At 49.3% G+C, this 20,519-nt stretch overlaps 2 protein-coding genes across 3 annotated transcripts in view; both read right to left on the bottom strand.

Moving 5' to 3' along the window:
* LOC104316335 (lactosylceramide 4-alpha-galactosyltransferase) overlaps positions 1-18,707 on the bottom strand; it is a 30,215-nt gene extending 11,508 nt beyond the window's left edge. Inside the window, exons 1-2 of one of the 2 annotated variants that reach the window (XM_069806988.1) lie at positions 16,257-16,565; positions 15,825-15,912 (exon numbers count right to left, since the gene is read on the bottom strand). The gene's annotated coding sequence lies outside the window, so the exon portion shown is untranslated. Of the gene's footprint in view, positions 1-15,824; positions 15,913-16,256; positions 16,566-18,658 lie in introns of those variants that run through there. The other variant, XM_069806987.1, reaches the window with a different exon arrangement.
* On the bottom strand, positions 1,637-8,631 carry LOC104316336 (lactosylceramide 4-alpha-galactosyltransferase-like). Its single transcript, XM_069806990.1, has one exon. It carries the CDS (start codon positions 5,453-5,455, stop codon positions 4,373-4,375), a length of 1,083 nt encoding a protein of 360 aa, XP_069663091.1. The 5' UTR covers positions 5,456-8,631; the 3' UTR covers positions 1,637-4,372.
* Positions 18,708-20,519: the final 1,812 nt, after the last annotated feature.

Here is a 20,519-nt window from a genome sequence, read left to right as displayed (position 1 = left end):
TTGGAAATTGTTTCTCAAACAATGTTTTCTATAGCCTTATGGTGTTTTCATATTTAACTTGCCAGACTTTATGCGCCTATGTAATTTTCCCCCTGGACTTAGATTCCACTATGTGAAGAGTACTTTCTTACTTCTCATACCTCTACCAACATAGTGCAGAGCCATGGCAGCTGCTATTTGGCTCCATCATTATACACAAATTTAAAGGTCAAGATCTCAGCTTGAGCTGTAATAGCAGGGTGCAGCTGAAATCACTTCCTCCTGTAGTTTTCTCTTTGGGACTGTGCCTATTCATCTGAGTTCCAGGCACGGTTGCAAAGAAGATACCAGAGAGACAACAACACAAACGCATGCAGGGAATGGTCACACATACTTGAGACAGTTGAAGCCGAAGTACACATGAAAGACCAGAGTGCCAGTGTTCGCAAATGGCATATCCAAACAGAGCATGTGGAGAGCTTTGTTTTTCCTCTTCTCTCCTACTGAGGACCAGCCAGCCCTAGGCAGACCTCAGCTCCCATCATATATAAGATTGAGGCAGGTAGCTGCACTGTCCGCCCTGCAGGAAGGGCTCTTAACTTACTTTGCACCACAGCCTTCCTGGACTACACATTTTGGGAGAAGAAACAGGGAGGAGCAGAACAGGGGAAAAAGAGCCCTACAGAGCATTACTACTTCCTGCGCATCCCAGATCCCCCCAACACAAGAGCTCCTGGCCTAGGAGAACTCGCAGCCAGTACAGAGAAAGTAATCATAATTCAGTCTCTTCCCAGGAGTCCGGATCCGGGGTTACCCTACTGATCCTTCCTTACTCCTCTTCTGTTGCACTGTCCAATTTTGCATCTCCAACCCCCACCCCAGCTTCTCTCCTTGATGTACTGCACACCTGTGTACCCGCTAACCTTCATGAGCTCAAGGACAAAGGAGACGGGGCAAGAAACAGTTAGTGCCTTCTCACCGCTTCCCATCATCTTGACTGCATACAAGCAACGAAGAAAGCAACTATTTTACATCTTAAGGGAAAACTGTTTCCCTGGCTCTCGACTCAAGGTGTCACAATAAAACTCCTCTGCACACCAGACTCCACCGTCCTTTCACAGCCTCTCAAATGCTCCCCTGGACTCCAGGGTCTTTACATCAGGCTCTGAAAGGCAGGTGGGAAAATGAATGCCTGCAGCACAAGCTTTCTACTTTTAGGTCTACACGAGCACAGACACTGTCACTACTAAGGGACGCTGTAGCCCATCACCCAGGGAAAAAGCAACACAATTTCTCATGGAGTTTCCTATTCCATAACATCCAGACCTTCAGAGTGAGACTAAAATGCCTTGCTTCAGATAGATTGCAGGTCATGAATGATCGGGTGATACCTGGTTGGATAAGGAATCAGTACCACACATTGTGCTTTCCTCTGTTTCCTCTGGTCAAGTCCCAAAATGGCATGTAGTCATGGTCCGCAGAGCCTTCTTTCCACATGTGCTTATGTTCAACTTGTCTCATGTTCATTCCACACTCCTAATTTTAGTGAGTCATTTCAGGACACAACTTTAAAATGCTTTTCTGCATAACTAACAGATTGCTCAGACCTACCACCAACGCCTTGCAGAACAAAATGGAACATCTTGGCAGAGAGAAGTAATAGTAAAAACTGTATTTATTTTTCTTTCACAAGACAAAGGGAAAAAGGCCAAAGGCTGCTTTGGTTTGATTCTCTCCTTATCAAACCTTGGAACATTGACAAAAAAACAAAGAAAAACAACAACAAAAAAATCACTCCACTTACCCAAAAAGGCACTTTCCTAGAATAAGTAGTGGTACATTAAGCCAGATACTCATTGCAATGGGTCCCAAACAATCCCATAATCAGTTCACGATATTGCCACAGCGGAGTCCCCTGTGATGCCTTTATGATCACCAACCACAATTTTACCATCTCTGACAGGGGCTCCTAGCTCACCAGGATTTCTGTTGTTTAGCCCAAAGGGCCCAAAACAGAAGGAACCAGTAGGAGAAACCATGCCTCACTGACCACACACTAGGCCAGGGCTGACAATTTTGCGGCTGCTTCTAAAGAAAGCAGTGAAAAAAACCCCACAGAGTAGTGATACTAAGAGTAGGGAGTGAAAAGAACATCCATTTATACCACTTAGTGTGTTGAAGAATGCTTATACAGTCAGGAGGATCTGCTGTTTCCCCACAAAGTCTTTGCTCTTAAAGATGTTCACTGTTGGGAGAGCTGCAGACATTCAAAATCCTGAATGCCTCCGGGATATACCATAAAGCTGAGCCAAACAGAGGGGCAGAACTACAAACATACACGCATGTGGTGCCAGCTGCTGCAGGGGTGTTTCCAGCACCTTCTTCACTCCAGAGTAGCTACTTGTGCACAGACCTCACACCCTGCCCAACTCACAGGCAGGTACCCTTCAATCAAAGCAGCACTGGCCTCCACAAACAAAAAAAAAAAAAAAAAAAAGTGCACACCCTCCTCAACCTCCCACGGCCATGTCCCTGAGGGACAGGGAACTGTAAAAGTGATAGGCAATATGTCTTTCTTATTTTTATCATCAGAGACAAATAAACCCGAGACAGATAAATTTATGCACAGTCTTCTACATTTTTGACCACTGCCTTGGCTGAACTGAGCAAACCTCACACTGCTTATGGCTGCCCTAGGAAACAGAAGAGGCCTCAGACAACTGCAGATCTAGAAATCATTTGAGTCACACTCAGAGGACTTGCAGGAAGCATCGTGTGAAAGAGCTGTTGCTTTGGGGCAAGGTGACATTGAAGATCTGACCAAGTTGTGGTCATCAAAGGGACCATTGGACCACCCCACTGCTGTTCCCAAGCATAAGAAGAGGAGGCACACTGGAGGCAGAAAAGATTTTACAGCGAGATCATAATCTCTTAGTAGTGTAGGAGAGGAGAAGGCCAATGCTCTGCGCATCTGCATTAACTCTATCATAGTGCCAAGCTCATGTGCCTCAGCAATCCCCTTTAGATTGTAGTGGGAACCAAATGCAACAATGCTGATGGTCTCGACCATCTCAACCATTCTTGTTTCTCGCTGCTCTTTCTCCATCATTTTCCAACAAGAACTGTAAGAGCATAAATACATCCTTTTGGGCATCAAGGCAAGGGACGAGTTTTCTCCCACAGTTTGTCCAACAAACTTGCCTCCGTGGTAGGAACCCTCAAAGGCACAACAGCACCTTGCAAGAGATACGTTAACTTTCTCCAATGCAATTCAGGAAGATGCTCAGGGTAAAGCTTTCCACTGCCCTCCTCAAGACCTCCCAGGAAAGATTTGTACTCCTGGACAGTGAATTGCAGGAGTACTCCAGGCTACTTGAAGAGGTCCACCATAAATGACTCATAAATGGACTTGAATTTAGACAGTACAGGTTCCCTACCAAGCTCTCTGTAACCTTGGAAATACTTGGAAATACCATGACTTTCCTTTAGGATCCATCCAAGTGCTGAAAGATCTGGTGCATCTTAGACGCAGTTATGGATATTTGGTCACAGAGACAAACTCAGTGTAAAAGATAGTTCAGCTCTTCCTGCGTCAGGTGCAATGTGAGGTGTGATTTGGATGAGCTCTCCTGCTCATTGTAGGGTGTTAATTTGCCACTACTATAAAATAAATCATTGCTGTGCAAAAGCTCCTTCTAAACGATGAGCTGGCCTCTGATCCTCATGTTCGGATTCACACCAAATTTCCACATCTTTAGATCTATGACATTGAACAGAGACTGCAGCATCCTGCTCCCTCCTGAAACCAGACATGAGAAAGTCTCCTCCACCAAAGGCTTCAGAAGAGAAGGGAATGAAAAGAAAAAGAAGTTGCTTTAGCCCTTCCTTTCTTCTCTGTTTTCCTCTATGTTTTTCGCAGGACACCTCCTCTAGCACATCCTTAACTTCCTCCTCAGTTCCTGTTCTTTGCTCTCCCATCCTTTTGTTGCTTTGAGGACTGCACTTCAGAAGCCCTGAGAATCAGGTGATGAGATATGCATTTCTGTGAAGGCCTCTTCAAGGTTTACAGTCATAGAAAGGGGCCTTACTCCTCTGAAAGGCTGATGGAGGCTGCCACAAGTGGCCCAGCACTTGCTCCCCTCTTGAGATTTCTCTACCCGACCAAGCAGAGCAGAAGAAAGGTCCTGCAGAGAAACAAAACGTTGCTGGTAGGGAGCTAAAGTCAAGACAAAGAGCTGCACAGACATCAGCTGAAGCTACAGGCTCCATCTACGACCCACAAATGAATTTCGTCCTCAACTCACACCACCTCACTTCAAAAGAAGGTTCATTTGCGATGGAACAGCTGGAGACTTGTGGGCTCCCAGGCAACATCTCTTAGCTGACCCCTGAGTCACTGCCGTTCAGAGTCCTTCTTCATGATATCATACGTGGCAGGGCAGAAGTGAGAATGTAGCTGAGCCAGCAAAGCCTGGGATGTGATCTCCAGCCTGGTCCCTTGGCTCTTCTTGTTCCATACATGCACTGCATAGGTGTTATTAAAGAGTTGGTGAAGCTCCGAAGAGTTGACCACTTCAAAGTATTTCTTCCAGTCCTGCCACCGAATGGGATAAAAAGCCTCACGGGGCAGAGCACGCACTCCTTTGCAGCTCGTACTGCTCCGAAGACTCCTGATGGAGCACCACTTCTTGAAGACACGTGTTAGGAGCTGTGGGCCCTGGTGCCCCCAGATCCAGCTGTTGTAGTTATCCACAAAGTCCTGCATGCAAAGCTCCATGAACTTGTGTTTGGGCTTAAAGGACAAAAAGGCTCCGTTCAGAACGTACTTGGACTGGGTACCAAGCACATTGGTGAGGTTCTTTAAGTTCTTAAGCACAATGAAGTCTGTGTCCAGGTAGATGCCACCAAATTTCCACATGATGGCAATTCTGCAGGCGTCAGACAGGACGGGTAAGAAATAAGGCTCCCAGCGCTGCTGAGCCTGCAAGTACCAGTTTGCCAGAGGTGTGCCAGAGAAAAGCTCTGTCAAGTCCAGGGGCCGGACTTCCACGTTGGGGAAGCAGCTCAGCAACGAGAAGCCCCAGTGGCTGGGTAATGAGGTGTTACCACTTGCCAAACCTTTCATGAGCACCACGACCCTTGTCTCAGGGTGCGTCCGGGCCGCTGACTCCACGGAGCACATGAACAGGTAACTGGGGTTAGTTCGCTCCGAGGTCTCCACAAAAAACACGTCCCCTGGGGAAGGAGGGGGCCCACCAACAGCGGGATGGGGAGGAGAAGGCACAGAGTGAGCACAGAGGATTTCAGCAGGCAAGCTGTAGAGCTGGCCTCTGCCCTTAGGGTGCTCCGCGATTCTCCAGTATAATATGATGGAGGCAAAGGACATGAACTTAAAGGCGAGGATAAACAGAGCCCTGAGCTTGTGGCTCAGCACCACCCTGGTCAGTTTTAGCAGGCAGTTGGGCATCCTGAGCATTCTCGCTCCCGTCAGAGCCTGCTCTCCCAAGACAACCGTCGTGATCTGAAGGGGAGGAAAGAAGAAAAAATTGATAGGGAAGGCAACAGACCCACGAGTCTCAGGACAGTACTATGGCAGAGCCACATGCTGAACTCTCCTTCATGCTGGCATGCTTGAATTATGCCTTTAGGTCGTCTTTAAAAAAGCATCCTGGCTTCTTCGTGCTGCCACAGTGCCCACGGGGCCCCATTAGAAACCACAGCCCACGTTCAGGTTGTGAGGTTACGTGACAAAGCTCATCTGCACATGCACAAAAAGCTCAGAGGGACAATGGCAGGAGGGGGACCCCAAACATACTGTGCGGGGCAACTCCCAGGCCCGTCACAGGGGCCATCAGCCCACCAAAGGCCCATCTGCCCAAGCCCAGAGGAGCACAGGAGCACAATGGCAGGTGGGATCCCAGATCAAGGACTGGAGGGGAACCAGCACCTTGTCTGGGGTCCTCCCACGGCTGTCCCAGTGTCCAGCCGTGAAACCCATCACCAGGGTCACCAGAAGCAGCTTTCCAGATCACCCTTCGGACTAAGGGGGTCACTGCCTCAGGGCGGGACATACTACGGTGTGCAGGGGAAGAACAGTTTGGAATTGCACAGGACTTATTACGAGATATTTAGTAAAGGAACCAAAGGTGGGGCAAGGGAGGGGTTTAGGTGATTTTGGGAGGAACAGGAGTGGGAAAATAGAAGTGTAAGGGGATAACAAGGGCCAGACACAGGTAAATAGCTTGCTGGTCAGTACGCTTTCTGGCTGTGCCCTGTGACTGATCAGCACAGCCTCCGTTGTCTTCTTGCTAAATTCCGACTCTTTCGTGGGTGAGGGCTTTTGATCCTGTGTGCATGTGTGCGTATCGGGCTGTGGACGCAGCAACTGGGGTCAGACCGCTGGTCAGAGGGCCCACGTGTCCGCGGTACCAGCAACCGGAGCCCCTGCGGGCGTGCAAGTGTGCGATGGGTAGCAGAGATCAAGCGGACCTGCCTATGAGTATGCAAAGTGGCCTGGGAGCCAGGAGGGCGTGCGGGTCCCTGAGGGCCAGCTCTGGGTGTGAGAGCACCCGCGTGTCTCTGAGGGCGAGAGCACAGAGGGGGCAGCTACGGGACATGGAAAGTCCTGGCCAGTTGCATGTGTGTGACAGTTTGTACCAGCAACTGGCATAGGGCTGTCGCCCTGGGGATTTGTATGTCCAGGTGCCAGCAACTGGGGAGACTGGGATCTAGGGGCAGCTACTGAGCTGAGTGTCTAAGCCCAGCTGCTGGAGGGATCCACCTTGTATGTATGTCTGTGTATATTCTCACTTGTGGACTCCCATCCTGGCCAGCCAGAGAGGGGAGCAGGATGAGGCTGCTGGTGCTGCCTACGTCCACTTGGGCGCTCTGAGTGTCTGCCTGTGATCTGTGTAGCCAGCCATGTATATGTACATACTTATGTAGTCTATATGTGTGCTTTGTGTGCCTGTGTCTGCTGAATACATCTTCAGCCTCACTACTGTCTGGACATGGAGCAGCAGCAGTCTCACCTCTCTTGGGCTTTTGGATCTGGTACGATATATTGTCCTCTCGCAAAGATAACTCTCCTTCAAAGACAAAGTATGGTCAAACCTCTCCATTTATCACAAACCAAGACTGTCCCTTGCTTCCCTGGATGCACACTGTGCTTGCCACTTGTAAGGATGTACAGCATGTATTCCATTTTATCTTCATCAGCCCATTATTTTTAAATCAAACGTACAAGAAGAATTCTAGATACTGGGATTTTAGATTCTCTTTTGTCCTCCGGTTTGCTGCCATACTAATGATCCTGAAACCTGACAGTGAGCAGAACAGCTGCTTCTGAGGTGTTTCATTTCCCCAGAGGAGAGCCACCTGCCAGCCTTCCCCAACACTGAGAATTCATCTAATACCCCAGTGCTATCATCTGTTCCTGTCAAGAGGTCTCAGCTCCCAGAATCACAGAAGGGCATCTGTTTCCCTTCCATTTATTCCTCAATAACCACCCTGTGTCCCATATTTGCTACAGAGCTCCACAACATGGTAGTCTTTATTATGTTCCTTTGCACGGCACCTCTGTTCTTGGCTATGCTCTTAATTTTATGTTTAAGCCTCTAGACTTAAAGTACTTAACACTTTCCTCCACTGAAAAAAAAAAAAAAATTAGGTTTTTCCCTTCTTTCAGCATTTAAAACCACACTTTGTGAAAGAGAATCGAACATGACTGTTAAGCCTTCAGTACAGCAGTTGTCTTTAAAGGACACATTCTCCTCTTTTCCCACCTATTCTACCCACAGCGCCAGACCTTCTCTAGCAGTATGCTCAAGTGTAGGGGGACACCTATATTCCCTCCTGTCAGGCATTTGAGCTGGGATACACAGTGCTATTTCTGCTTTTACAAGCCTACTGTGACTGTCCTGGCCAGCCCCCAAGTTTAGATCTCTGAAGTCCAAAGTGTAGATTTAACCATAAAGAGATATGTTGCAGCAGATGGAAGAGTAGAGCTGAGTTTCTCTCCCAGAAAGTCCAACAGTTTTTAATGGTCTGAAATAAGGTGTATCAATGCACAGTCTAATTGAAGGGCACTGTCATCAGTGTGCCAATGCCTTCCTCAAAGCCTGCATAGTCAAAGGGGTGCCAGGCTCTTAGTAAAGAAAAAAGAACAGTAAGGTTTCATAAGGAATATACTCTTTTAAAAGAAAAAAAAAGTCTGAAAGATGCAAAATATTTTAGTGTCTTCTCTGTTTTAATCCCTGTTTCCCTTTTGGTAAAAGTTTGCATAATTTAAAAGAAGTAAAATCAATACAATCCAATAGTAAATATAGAAGTTTTGTGAGACAAACCAAAAATGTGCAGAATGTAATAGAGAATTACATTATGCCTGCTACAGATAGGTACGGATCAGCTTAATAACAGAACAGAATTTTCCATTTCAGATTAATCGTTCTTCAGTTGGAAAAAAAAAGAAAAATCTCCTCTGAGATTTTTTTCTCTCTCAATTTTTTTTCCTCCATTTGAACAAAAGCCATATCATGCTATGATTTTTCAACACATGTTCAGTCTCTCAGAGAGCCTGCTTTGGAGCATTTCTACTCTACCTGTAGACAATGACACATCATCCAGCTGGTAGCACCAGGCACTGGCCTGCCTGGGAACAGCCACGTCACGGTGAGCTGCCTTTCCCCTCCGTACCCTCTGCTTTCCTTCACACATTAAGAGTCTTTCTTCCCATATAGTTGCAAGAAATGGCAAGACCCTGCCATCTTCCCTCCCCCTCTTCTCTCCCTTTTCTCTCTATTCTAAACACTCCACTCACATTTGGAAGGAAGAGGAGCGAGGGACTGATTTTTTTTTTTTTTTTTTAACATTACACCTGAAGTACACGGTATATTTACTACTAGGCTAGCAGTACTGCACCAGCAAAGAGTTGGGGGTGGGGGAAAAAAGAGATGGCTATGCAACTCCACCCTGCAGAAAGAGCACATCGATGGCAAAAGTTTACTCCAGCTCTGCCCACAATGAATCTTTTTCAGCCTGAATATAAGGGTTTGCAAACAAAACTGCATCTATTCTATGGCTTTTGCCTACTCAACTTGTTCAAAGATCACCACCTGTGAATGCCTGCAACTGGCTGATGCTGGCCCTTCTCTAGAAAGCTGTACTTGGTAAAATGCCAAAGCACAGAGGCAGCGATACAGGGGTATGCCAGCCGCGCACATGGAGAAGGGAGACTCTACCCAGGTTACACCCACATGGGGTTTGTACTGTTTGGCCATGTCACTGCTAAACCACTTCACATCCCAGCATAATGAATATACTGCCACAGGCAAAAAACATTCTTGCCTTGGGAAATTTCACTTTATTTAATTTATTACAAATTAACATAAGCTTTTAATTACTGATTCCGGTACTGGGGGGGGGGGGGGGGGGGGGGAGACAACCAACCAACAATTAAACAAGCACTTTGGGAAACACCTTTCCTCCTCTCCTCCTCCTTCCCCAGGCTCATCTTCAGTCCAACACCTCTCCTCCCCCCTTCCTAGTCTCAACTTCCCTCGTTATCACTGTGGGTTACACTCAGTCTGTCTCAATTCCTTCAGTGAGGCAACAGGCGGCACAGGAGGCTATGGGTCAGTGCGTAACCGTTTCTTGTGGCTGCTCCTTGCTTCTTACTGCTCCTCTGCTCCAGCACTGGTCCTCCACAGCCTGCAGTCTCTTGGTGCGTACCTGTCCCGGCACAGGTTCTTCATGGGCCACAGTCCCTCCGGGGTGTCCCTGTCCCAGCGTGGGTCCTCCACAGACCACAGATCCTCAGGGGTGTCCCTGCCCCGGCAAGGGTGGCTGTCCCTCAAGGGTACCTCCTCCAGCACGCAGCGCTTCCTTCCAAGAGAGCATCTCCAGCCAGGTATCCAACCATGTTCCCAACCCTTCCACATGTGCCCTCCACTTCTTCCTCCCTTTACTCCAGACACATCTCTTCACATATCTCCTCATATCTCCTATTGCACATCCTCTTGTAACTCCTCTAATATCTCCTCCCGTGTCTCCTCACATCTTTGCTTTTGTGTCTCCTTTTATTTATCCTCACCCATGTTCTTTGGTACCTCCTGCCTCATGTCACCTTTTCATGGCCTTTTCTGTGACTCCTCGTGTCTCCTTTTTTGCATCCTCACGTGTGTCCTTGCATATTTGTGTCCTCACTTGTGCCCTTCTGTGTCTCCTCATGCACCTCCTCCCATGTGCGTCCTGTCCCTAGCAGCTACCACCCTTTCTGAAAGACATTCAAGCAGAGGCACCGTGTGCTGCTCTCACCAGTTGCAGTTTTGGTGTGCAGTGGGCTGGTTTTGTCTGTTCTGGAGCTGGTTGGAATGACCTGGAACTGGCGCAGGGCAGCTCATGGCCCCTTTCCACACAGGTCACGCCTGCAGCCCCCGGCTCCCCAAACCCTGCCAGTTACACCTAATAGAGAGTACCTTGTAACATTTAAATACAGAGAAGTCCCTAGCTTTTTTTTTTTCCCCTGTAAGGGTGAAATCTGGGTTTGGATGTTGGATTACCAACTGGTGAACAGTTCTTAACTACCTAGTGCAAACAAAACTGGTTACAAAACAGGTTAGGTGGCCAAGGTTACTAACCTCCTGAATGACTCATGTATTTAATTTCCCTTTGTGGTAACATCTGCTTCCAAAAGCTCCCTGTACAATTCTGCAGAAATTCTTTAAACAAACAAAGAAAATGAGCAACCCTAAGTGACGCATCATCATTTACCTACTTGCAATGCAAACGGCTTGCCAACAATTTACTGATGGCTTCACAATCCAGAGAGCTCATTTTATTATTTGCTCAAGCCTGTCAACAGCTTACCCTAAACGTCTCCTTAGCACATGCCAAATGACCATCTACCAGTTAAGCAGGAGAGTAAGGACATCCCAGCACTGCCACCCACCCATACATTCTTCTCCAGAAACCAAGGCTTTGTGTTGCAGCTAAACCAACCTAAGGAGAAGTTTCTGCCAAAAGGGGGATTCCCTCAGGTATCTGAGGCAGAAAATTCCACCTACAAAATAAATATGAAGCTTTTCTGATAGTTTAGCTTCCACAGAACAGCTTGACTGAAGCACAAATCTGAGGGAGAGTAGTTAAGAGAGCACTACTGCTCCCTCAACACTTCTCCCTTATGAACAGCAAGGAAATAGCAATGTCCCAGTCTGATTTCTTTTAACAATACTCAGTGGCTGAACAGTAGAGAAATATCTCAGACAGTAAATAGGTGCAGTAGATTACAACAGCTGTTTCAGCAACAAAGTGAAAGCACCAGGGAAATCACAGGCTCCTTCAAGGGTGGTGCAAGCACCTCTAGAGCTAGAGCAAAAGCTCCATTTCCTCCTATCACATCTGCTGAAGTCTTATCTGAAGCTACAAGACAGCTGATGGCGATACACCACTGAAGTCTCATCCAGTAATTTTGATTAATGAAACAAAGCAAGAGGAAGTGACCACAAGCACAGAAATGACTGCCACACCAATGCAAACATGCAGCTGCGTTTGTTCAAAATTCACTCATGTTTTTACTTCAGAGGTGCTTTGTGTCTAAAAAGCAAAGCAAACATTAATAAGCTCTGAGCAAGGGAGTTTTCTGACCCTGTCAGGAAGAGGCGCTTAAAACCTTTCTGGGACAATGCAGAGATGACTCAGCAGCAAACAGGTATCACAGCAGCAAAAGTCAAGAGCCAGGTCCTCCCTCACAGAAACCAGGCTGCACTTTCCATGGGGCAGGGGACAGATCTGTCGAGTTCATTTACTGTGGTGCACATGCCAAGTAAGAAACTTGTTTGTTATTTTAAAGTACCTTTAGTATAGTACTTTCTGTGCAGGACAGTGTGCCACAGCCCAGCATCAATCACAACATCCATCCCACAAAGTGTCCTTCACATGCTGCCAGATACCTCCTTCTATTTCAGCCCTGATGGCGAGTTAACCATGGCTGAAGCAATATACTGTTGGCTCAACAAGGCACAGAGCATGCCATTCAAGTGTTTCCACAAGGCAGACAGAGCTGCAATTCACTGAAGATGACATAGAAGTTTAGAACTTTTAGAAGTTTCTACATGGGTCAGGTAAAGTGCTGGTTTTAAATGCTTTGTTAAATATGCTCCCTAACATTGAGTCCAGGATGTTTTCCCAGATTAACATTTATTAAAGAGCCAGAGTCTTTTTGCTTCTGCTTCGTGGAGATGGTCAAAGCCATAATTCCATTCCTCTCTGCCGACAGGTTTTAGCCCTTGCTTTTGTTTTTCTCGGAAAGCCATGACAAGGTTTTTGGGGGGTGCACCTATAGCTTTTCCTCTAAAAGCCACTGGAAACATAAGTCACAAGAAAGTATACGAAGTCTTAAAATCTCAAACTAGTATCAAAGGAGAATTGTCAAGGTAGGCTTTAAGTAACATTTGGTGCACCAAAATTAAATACATTAAGCTTGAATCTAGAGCTAAGGGAATTTAGAATAACCAGTGGGCGTAATTCCCATCAAATACATTTGGTGTTAAGGCACCCTTAAGTATAACCAAAGAAAAAAAAGCTCCTGAAAGTTTACATAAATCAGTTCCCAGTTACTGTGTTTCAGAGCAGCTACAGATAAGCATTTCCTTCCTTACAATCACAATGGAAAATTAGAGCTTGCAAAGTTTTCATCAAGAACAAACTAGGAAAAAACCAGATCTACAGACTACGCAAATTGTCAAAGTAAAGCGTGCAGCGTCTTTCAGTCCAAAGACCATACACAGCACTGCTCTGCACTGTCCCTTCTGCTTTCACCCCTTTGCTCTTGCAAGTTTAGCACATTTGCCAAGGACAGTAAATAGTAACAATTCAGAACATCTCTTCCTATGCGCTGTGGAGAGTTATGGTCAAGAGCGATCTCTAGACATCCTTGGAATAAGACAGCCTGCGGCAGAAAGGTGGACAAAGGACTCACATTTGGAGCTTTTTGGTTCTGCCGCTGTGCTACAGATTGTACGGAAGCAGTTGCGGGTCAGTTTGTATGAAGCCATTCCCACAATCACAGCCTAAGGGGGAAACATGGTGGCCTTTCCAAAGGGTACACCAGGTACCACAGTTTAAAGCACATTTAAAATGCCTTGACTTTTTACACAATCTGAATCTAAGTTTATTGCTTATTAAGGCTTCCCTCAATACTAATACTGTACATATGAAACACCAAGAGATAATGCATTTGATTCTGTTTACTTCTGCGCACTTCATGATAATATGCTATTTGCACTTCACTCAACCAGTGCGTATCAGGATCATCATGCACTCCTATTCGCACTCCACATGGCATTCGTGTAGAGAATTTAGCTACCCGATCCAAGAGCAGAGATTTCCACTATTGAAATCGTGACTGCCTGCTCAAACGAACACAGGGCTGAACTGCTCAAACAAATACAGGGCTGAAGGGGCAACGTCATCACTGACTCGCAGCTTTCCCAGAGCCTGCCAGGGAGCTCTGCAGGTGGGAGCAGCACCTCTGCAGGTGGGAGCAGCACCTCTGCAGGTGGGAGCAGCACCTCTGCAGGTGGGAGCAGCACCTCTGCAGCGAGGCCACCAAGGTACGGGGTGCAGGGCAGGAGGACCCTCCGGTGGATATCTGCTCCTCAGCCCCACAGTCCTCACCTGCTCAGGGACACCCGAGGTTACCCAAAGAGCCCCAGGAAGATTAATTTTCTTCTTAACTTTATGAAAAGCTGTTGCTAGTATTTAGACTATTTATTGAAATATAAGACTCTGCGTGTCCTTGCAAGAACCTCAAATGATCTTGATTTCTTCAAGAAGCTTCATAAGCAAGAGTAACACACTACAGCCTGGTGTCTTCCTGAGATGTCTATGCCTATTTCATGAATAAAGTGGTGAGATTTACATGCACCTGACAGACACAACAGCAGAACATACCGCAAAGCCCCAGCACTAGGTATTGTACAGCTGGCCAGCACTCCCAGCCGCAGAGTACAGCACCCCAGTGATGTGGGAGCTGTAACCTGCTTCCCCACTCAGAAAGCCTTGTGGTAATTTGAAGCCCACCCGTCATGTTCTTTTTCTGAACCTCCATCCCTCCTTCACGGTGGACCGTAGCCCCTTCGCTTCCTCATCGCAGGTTCATCCTCCCCACGTCACCCTGCTCCGCACCTTCCTCCCCGCTCTGCCACAGCCCTTTAGCCCAGCACAGGAGACACTGGGGAGCAGCAGCTACGCAGGACATCGCCAGCAATTGGAGATGGCAACAGCAAGCACCACTGACCCAGAAACCCTGACCCGTGAGGCAGGACAGAAGATGGAATTGCTCAGCAGAGGAGAAAGCGCTGTACGAGGCAGCCGGGTTGCAGGCAAGGAACCGGGAGGGAGCTGAGAAACGTGGAGAGGGCTTTTGAGGTGAGGCTCTTGCCCTGACATTACAGCCATGCCCACGTCTGGCCCTGTACCCCATCAACCCAGACCCTGCCCCACAGACTGACCCCAGAGCTGCGTCACCTCCGTGGCCAGGTCTCGTGTGGGGCTCCTGCCTGAGCCCACCGCGCCCCAGGGCTGCCCCACTCGGCTCACGGGGGCTGGCGTGGGTCAGGGTGGGCCTGCCCAGCCCCCTCGTTCCCCAGTGCCCCCCGTGGCTCCCCAGTGTACTGCTGGGGTAACACCATACAGCGTCGGGGCGGCGGGCTCCACCGTGCCAAACCAAGGTCCCTGGAGGTGAAGGGTTTTGTGTCCGTGGGAGCACCAAGCAACGCGACGAGTGCAGTGGAGCGAGGGGAGATGCCAGGGTCACCGCGGCGCACAAAGGGGAGCAGGAGCATTTATGGACAGACCTGGGTAGAGAAACACTGGCAAAATCAGGAACGCAGCTACGGTGTGTAGTCAGACTGCTATCTCCCCTTCTTCTGTGCTATTGTACAGGAGCATCTTACTCTGCATCCCGTGAAGAAAAGGTTCCCAACGCTTTTTTCTAGATCTTAGCATTTGGGTCTTCTTTACCTGAAAGGAGCAGGTTTTGTACCTCACAGCTTTTAGCTTTCAAGAAACAGACCACATAAACCCCTCATCAATACTTAAAAGAGAAGGCAGACTTTGGCTGCGGAAAGCTGCTGGAAAGGACAAACAGACAAAAGGGACAGATGCTAGCAGCAGATCAGCTAGCAAACTGATACAGCTCTTTGCCACCAACAGCTTTCAAATAGCAGTTTCCTATTACTGCGTATTTGTAGAAAGCCATGCACACAGGGCTGGAAACTGTGTATAAAATTAAGTCTAAACATTATTTTAACCCTCACAGCTCGAGAAAATACTGGCACATGGCTAGAAAAGGAGCAGCTCTTTGGAAAGACGTGCAGATATAAAGGACTATGAGAATACGGAAGTCAGGACCGCGCCTGGTCAGGAAGTGAGCAAATCCCGTTAATCACCAGTGTTACTCCTGCCCACGAGCTTATGCAAGGGCTTCACAGCAGATCTTGCAAAACAGAGAGAAGGTACTGAAGATGGTGTCCACTTCTACAGGGAGGTTGGGCATATGTGACCGGGCATCCAGCAGCATTAACAAGTGAAGACATACGGTGTATCAGAGCATACTAATAATTAAACACTTCAAGCCTAATAGGCCAATATGTGGTGATTTTTCCTTCCCCTAATCTGGACAACAGTTTCTTTCTCTGTTTTTAAAATCCAGAGACACGCTGAAAGGATGGTCCAACAGCAGACTACACATGAATTCAGGGGATTTCTATTTGTTTTGCTGCTTCGGAACAGGTTTCTTACAGGCCAAGGAACAGGTCAGTTAAAACTGAAGCTTAAAATCTCACCTCCAACTTGAGATCACAGTGAAGTCAATGTCTAAGTTTCTTCAAGGATCTCGGGGGTTGTTTTTCTGTCTCTAACACAACCTTCCTCCTGCGAATATGGAAGAAGTACTTTCCTACCTGAAAGAGCCACTGCAAGGCTGAACATATTAAAGATCAGGAGGTATTAACCCATGCATCTTGCACAGATGGGAGGTCCTGTGCAATTATACAAAAACATAGAGTGTGAACACTCCCCTTTTTAACAGAAAAATCTAAATACTAACATGATTGTATTTAATCCTTCACTCACAGAGGAGTGGTTGGTTCACAATGCCATAATCTGAAGTTCCACCAGACCTCATTTAAACTGTTGGGCAGAGTTCCCAGCCCTGGTTTAAGATAATTGTAAAAGCCAGTAGAGATAAACGAAGAAGTGAGTTGGTAACATATCACCTGTTTCACAGTGAAAGTACCACCCAAAATAAGATTTGTGAATCTGTTCTGGAATCTGAATGACCCGGCAACTCCAGTAAGGAGTTTAAGTGTTTGTTTGGTCAGGAGTGCCTGTGAAGAAAACCAACCCCAGAAGAGAGCAGAGAAAGGGATCTCAAAGCCAGAAGACAGTCCAAGCTTTTAACAAGCATGGAAAGCACCACCCTTAAGGAGCTAAATGATAGTACAGCTGCACTAATTTACTGAGGGGCTGCCAGTAAAGACAAGAGGGGTGTCCCCAGTCTCTCCTGCCATCACATACTGGAACTTGATCCAAACCACAGCAGCACTGATAGCAAGACGTATCCAGCACTATACACTGCTCGTCTGGTCTCCCCTCTATAGATGGAACAGGCACATCTGTATGATTTTATATGGTAACTGCGACTTTACATGGCTTCTCTCTATACTCATGACCAATCAAATGCAACTAAAGTAAGATGGAAGTAGAATTACACCTAAGTACCTCATGCCAAAGCATCCGCTGATGACACAAGAAAACCAAGGCAATGGCTAACTGTTGCTAAAAAAAGTGGCCCCACTTCCTTCCTCCTCGGGCTCTTCTTTGACCCTGCTGTGACCAGCCCTGAAAGCTAAAGCACCAAAAAGCCAGTTCTGCTGAAGGATTTTATTTTCTTACTGGAATAGGTCCCAGAACTGGTTTTGCTCCACTGCAGGGTGAGACAGGCACACATATTGGCAGAGAGAGAGATGCAAGAACCGGCAGCCAGGAAGCTGCATCCTTTTAGTATCACTGAACTTCGCTCCATGGTAATGCCAAATTGCACACCGAGGCCTTCACAGTCCACAACTACTGAACCTGGCCCTGTGATACTCCTGAGCAAGAAAAACTTCATTAGAGCCACTGTCAGATGGAGACAGCCAATGCCTTGAGAGCCAGTAGAAGTCCCGTGAGAAGGAAAACTTGGGACGTAGTTACCAGCTGCTACCTGAATGACGCACCTAAAACTAACTGGCAGCAGGCAGATTGCTGTTCACCCAAGATCACGCCCTCTGGCCCTCAAGAATGACTCCCATTTTTGTGTTGTCAAATGAGGGGCATGCAAACAAGAGAAGGGCATTCACGTATGACTCCCTCATCAGTGCTTCCTCCTACAGAGCCCATGCTTCGAGATGCTACTGGAATTGCTGCAATTCCCAAAAAAAGGGAATTTGAGTTCTGTAAGATTTGCTCCTCTGACCTCCACGGCAACAAAACCCATGAATAATAGTGCAAACCCGTTGGAGCTCAGCAGAAGCTAGAGAGGGTTTCTTCAGGGTTAAGAAACATCCAGTCTATTCTGAGCAACCTCTCATGCATTAGGAAAGAATATGTTAGTTTAATTGGGATAGCTCCTTCTCAGCCAAAGCTTCTAACTCGCCTTCTTTCAGCAGCATTGCTAGTTTTTGCTTACTACAGTTACAAGAGTTATGTATTTTCCTATGACTCTTTCACAAGGGCTTCCCCCCCTGCCCCCCCCAGCAAGCATTTCTATAGCTCTATTGCGAGTCTCTCTCTCTTCCTCAGACTCCGATGTTTTTCAGGACATGTCTGCCTGGGAACATGACGGCCACCTGCACACACACCCCCACACACACACACCCCCCCCATCGCCAGCGCTGCTGTCTTTCCACCCTCTCACCCAAGCCAGCCTGTCGCCACTGGCGGAGAAGAATGCCGCATTTCTCCGACCCTTTTCTCTTTGTCCTCCCACTGTGCTGCTGCCATTCACCCGGACCTGCAGTTTCAGCCCGTGCCTAGCCCTCCTCAAGCGGGACGGAGCCCTCCCGGCCCCAGCAGCGGCGGGCACTGGACGCGGAGCCCCCGGCCCCGCGGCTGCTGCGCTGCTCCGCGCCTTCGCCAGCTCCCTCCGACAGCGATGGCTGCGCAGCAGCGACCCTCACAAAGCCGCGCGGGCAGCCGAGAGAAGCTCTCCTTCGCAAACCTCAGCCGAAAAGCCTCGCCGCCACCGGGCGGGAGACCTCCCCGTCCGCCCGGGCCGTAAGAGCCGCTCTCCGCAGAGCTCCGACCGGGCACGGCAGCCGCCCGGAGCCAGCTCGGAGCCGCCCAGGGGTCCCGGCTGAGGGCAGACCGGCTGCCGGGCCTCCCCCTCCGCTCCCCGCCCCGGCCTGGCAGCCCTCCCGGCCGCTGCGCCCTCGACGGGGCGAGCGGAGCCGCCGGTTCCGACCCGCACGGAAGGGGCGGCCCGCGGGGCGGCTGCTGGCCGGCACCGCGCCGGACGCGGGCGGGCTCCGCTCGTGGAACGGCTCCCCGTGGAGAAACGCTTCCCCCCGAGCGAGGAAGGACATCGGAGCCCCCCCAGACCCGCCTCGTCGTCCCCCCCCGCCCCGCCTCGCCTCACCTCCGGGGCCGCCGCTCCGCGCCCTCCCGGCAGCGCGGCTCCCCCCCCCCCCGCCCCGCCACCCCGGGCATCGCCGACGGCGCCCGCCCCCCGCGCCGGTCCCGCCTCCGGAGGGGCCCGGCCGCCCCCTCCCGGGGCCTCCCCGTCGGGTCGGGGAGGGCCGGCGGGAAGCGCGGCCGTTACTCGCCGGAGACGCGGCGCCGGGCGAGCCCCGGGGCGGGCGGCGTCGCTCCCCGACGGCCCCGGGACGCGGCACCTCCCCGGGCAGGGCCGCTGCTGCTTCTGGGGGTGGCGGCTTCGGGGTTTCTCAGCGTTGCTCCCTTCGTAACAAGGCGTTTTAAATCGCCGTACGGCTTTTTCTCCCTCTCCGCCCCTCCAGGAATCGCTCCCCTTACCCCACGGCCGGTCGGGAGCCCGTAAGCCGAGCCGCGCTTTTCCTCGCAGTTTTACCTGCTGTCGCGCTGCGGTACCTCCGGCGGAGCCGGGGTGCCCGTCGGTGGTCGGCAGCGCACGGCCCTCGGCCGGCGGGGCGGCAGCCGGGGACGGACCCGAGGGCGGCCGGAGAGCTGAAGGGCGGGGGGCCGGCGGGCAGGAGGACGAGCGGGGCCGGGTGGGCGACTCCTACATCGTTCGACGCCGAGGCAGACGGTTACAAAGCTGACGCGAGTCAACGAAGACGCGAAACCGAAAATTTTAGTTAAGAAAAAAACAAAAACCAACCACACAAAACAAAACGCAGCCCGCAGATGAGCTGCTTGCACGTTGCAAAGCAAGTTTCACATCTACCCTCAGGCAGAAGGAAGTTTTGCCCAAATTATACCTGGCAAATGATTGCTTAACAAGTTCTTAATGAGCGTGAATGAAGAAGGGAAATGTGGGCTTTCATTTAGAAAAGCACTTTTAACTGGAAGGCTGTTATAGGGTGGAGGAAATTGCACGGGAAGATCACCAGAGATTTTGGGAAGCAGGTTAGATGATAATCGGGAACGGTTTAGATGGAGGTAATCCTACCTGGAGCAGGGCTTGGACACGAGCTCTTTTGAGGTGCCTTCCAGCCCTGTTTTTTACAAATCCCATGATACAGTATGTTATTTACATCTTACAAAACAGTGTACCTATGACAAACATTTCCATGAAAGAAATGTTGGCATTGCTTTAAAAAGAAATACATTTTCCCCACAATTTAGTAGTCCGAAACTGCTCCCCCCTGCCAAAAATGTTAAGCCATTTCTTGTATAAGAACAGGACTTAATCAAATTTGAAGTTAAAACGGACTTCAAGATACTTTTGTCTGCCCCACTGAGCAGAATTTAGATTAGTGACACAGAGTTGCTGCTGAAGGTGTCAGTGCTCACCCTCCTTGGAGCAAGGGTTTGGAGCAGACGACCTCCTGAGATCCCTCCCCACCCTGGTTTTTCTGCGCTTCCGAGCTGCGCGGGCAGCACCCTCAGCAGCCCGTGGCGCTGAGCCCAGAGGTGCTATTCCTCACCCGGTCCCTGAGTGAAGGCAGGCGTCCGACGCAGGGGAAGGCGAGATGGGATTTGTGAACCTGGGCTGGGAGCCTTCAGGGGCAAACAGCTACATCACGGGAGCTGGTAGGGCAAAAGCGCAGGGCAAGCGCAGTACCTGCAGCGCTGCCGTACACCGGCACCCTCTGGAACGGTAACGAAGTGGGGAGGGAGGACCTGAAGCCCAGAGATCTGTCCAGAAGATTGCCAGAGCCAGGATTTAGTTCCTGTGGGGCTACTACCGCAGGGACGGTAAAGTCTTTGTCTCTGGACACACAGACATATCTAAACAGCAGAATTTGGATCATGCATGTGCCTCTGGACCATTTTATCATTAGTTCCTGAACTGTCAG

Source organism: Haliaeetus albicilla, chromosome 19 (assembly GCF_947461875.1).
Source record: "Haliaeetus albicilla chromosome 19, bHalAlb1.1, whole genome shotgun sequence".
In the NCBI taxonomy this organism is placed as follows: Eukaryota; Metazoa; Chordata; class Aves; order Accipitriformes; family Accipitridae; genus Haliaeetus; species Haliaeetus albicilla.
This window is presented reverse-complemented; position numbering and strand designations above follow the sequence as displayed.